The sequence below is a fragment of the Austrofundulus limnaeus genome, unplaced genomic scaffold (assembly GCF_001266775.1).
Source record: "Austrofundulus limnaeus strain Quisiro unplaced genomic scaffold, Austrofundulus_limnaeus-1.0 Scaffold1195, whole genome shotgun sequence".
NCBI classification, from domain to species: domain Eukaryota; kingdom Metazoa; phylum Chordata; class Actinopteri; order Cyprinodontiformes; family Rivulidae; genus Austrofundulus; species Austrofundulus limnaeus.
This window is the reverse complement of record NW_013953597.1, coordinates 61254-63398: the sequence shown is the minus strand read 5'-3', so window position 1 is coordinate 63398 and position 2145 is coordinate 61254. Positions and strand designations below refer to the sequence as shown.

At 49.6% G+C, this 2145-nt stretch overlaps 1 protein-coding gene across 1 annotated transcript in view; it reads right to left on the bottom strand.

Moving 5' to 3' along the window:
* LOC106534512 (muscarinic acetylcholine receptor M4) overlaps positions 1-621 on the bottom strand; it is a gene marked incomplete at its 3' end in the record, with an annotated part of 35983 nt that extends 35362 nt beyond the window's left edge. Inside the window, 1 exon segment of the mRNA XM_014031167.1 lies at positions 208-621. Within this exon segment, the coding sequence (XP_013886621.1) occupies positions 208-262 (55 nt within the window).
* Positions 622-2145: the final 1524 nt, after the last annotated feature.

The following is a 2145-nucleotide window of genomic DNA, read 5'->3' as shown; positions in this document are numbered from 1 at the left end:
TAATAATCCGGCTGACTTCTCCATCAGATCTGATCTTTAAAACAAACCAAGAGGATTTTTATATTTTGGACTTTTTATTTGATCAGAGTTTAATAAATAAAATTAAGATTAAATTTAAAGCCGCTCATATAAAAACAAAGCAGCAGGTTCTGTTTGTGGATCAGAACCTTTCTGTCACTAAATAACTGAGCTTTAATCCGAACTCACCGTTGAAGTTCCACAGAGGCTGAAAACCTCCAACTTCTCTGCTCTCGTTACTCATCTTTACATCYCAGACCCGAACCAACCGAGCCGAACCGAACCGGAACTTTGCGCAGACTGTCAGCTCCGGTTCTGATGGAATCCGTCCGGGGGGCGGGTTCCCGGTGGTCGGTTCGAGCGGACAGGGGGCTGTCAGCGGGTGAGCCTCTGGACCGAACCGGGAGGGATCCGCTCGGTCCGCAGCTGGGTTCGGGGAGAACCGGCGCGAGGAGAGAGGAGCGTCATGATGTCACGATGACTCACAGCGACCAACACCGACCCGACACTCCGTCTGTTAGCAGAATATCTGCCGACCCGCTGGACTGGTTCTGGTGAACCTCTCAGGATCTGATCCCTGGATCTTCAGCTACAGCTGATTTCATTTTGGAGCCGAACCGATCCAAGATGGCCGCCTGAGMCAGTCAAATTTACAGTCCCAAAAAACAGCTGAAATCCAGTCCTGTTTACAGGAAACAAGCTGAAACTTGTGGTGGTRGTAGCTGAGAGTGATCCCCATCACTGCTTCTGAGCTCTGACCTATTGAGCAACATTTCAGTTTAAAACTCAACCATTAAATATTCAGACTCATCATCAGGCGTCTGTTAGCAAAATATCTGACGAGTCACCATGTCCGATTGTAAGGAAACTTTCAGGAAGTAACTCTTTGATGTTTCTCTTTACGTCATTAACTTCTGGAGCCAATCCAAGATGGCCTGGAGTGGTAGTAACTGAGAATCATCACAATGTTTTAAATAAAATACTTTTAATTTGAAAGTCTGGCAGGAAGTGCAGCGGGSCACAGGTGCAGCTCTCAGTTGAACTGATGTCTGTCAGTAAAATATCTCCTTGAACCACTGAAACTAAAGGAACGACTGAATGGATTTTAAAGGGACAGTTCAGATCKTTTGAAGTGAYGYTCTGAATAGAAAATATCTTACCTGTCATGCATGACGCTTTGATCACCTTCAGTTAATTCTGACCAGACTGATGAGCTAATGGCTAGTCRGAGCGGATCACAGTGACTGCTTTACTTCTTATAACCTGAAGCTTTTTATTCTTACAGAAAAAATACGAGTCGACTTGTTCTGATCTGACAGGTCTCTTCAGGACTCGTCATGGAGAGGAGGGTCTCTGCTTCGACAGCCTCAGAGTCTCAGTTCTGCTCCATGATGTGGTTCTGTTGGTTCTGTAAGGCAGGACCTTGGTCTGGGATGAGGTGAATGTAAGGGTGCTGTGTGGGCCAGACCTGGACCTGACCTGGGCCAGACCTGAACCAGACCTGGACCTGGGCCAGACCTGAACCAGACCTGGGCCAGACATGAACCAGACCTGACCTGGGCCAGACCTGAACCAGACCTGGGCCAGACCTGTACCTGACCTGGGCCAGACCTGGACCTGACCTGGACCAGACATGGGCCAGACCTGAACAAGACCTGGACCTGACCTGGGCCAGACCTGAACCAGACCTGGACCTGACCTGGGCCAGACCTGGACCTGACCTGGGCCAGACCAGAACAAGACCTGGACCTGACCTGGGCCAGACCAGAACCAGACCTGGACCTGACCTGGACCTGACCTGGGCCAGACCTGGACCTGACCTGGACCAGACCTGAGCCAGACCTGGACCTGACCTGGGCCAGACCTGAACCAGACCTGGACCTGACCTGGACCTGACCTGAACCAGACCTGAGCCAGTACTGAACCAGACCTGGGCCAGACAATCATTGCTGTGGACCAACTGTCTCATATCCTTACAGTAAAACCAGCAGGTTTAGAGACTGAAGCACCTGATGTGGAGCCGACTGTTGTAAACATGACTCTAAAAGCAGAGAAGTACATGAGTAATAAGTGTACACACACACACACACACACACACACACACACACACACACACACACACACACA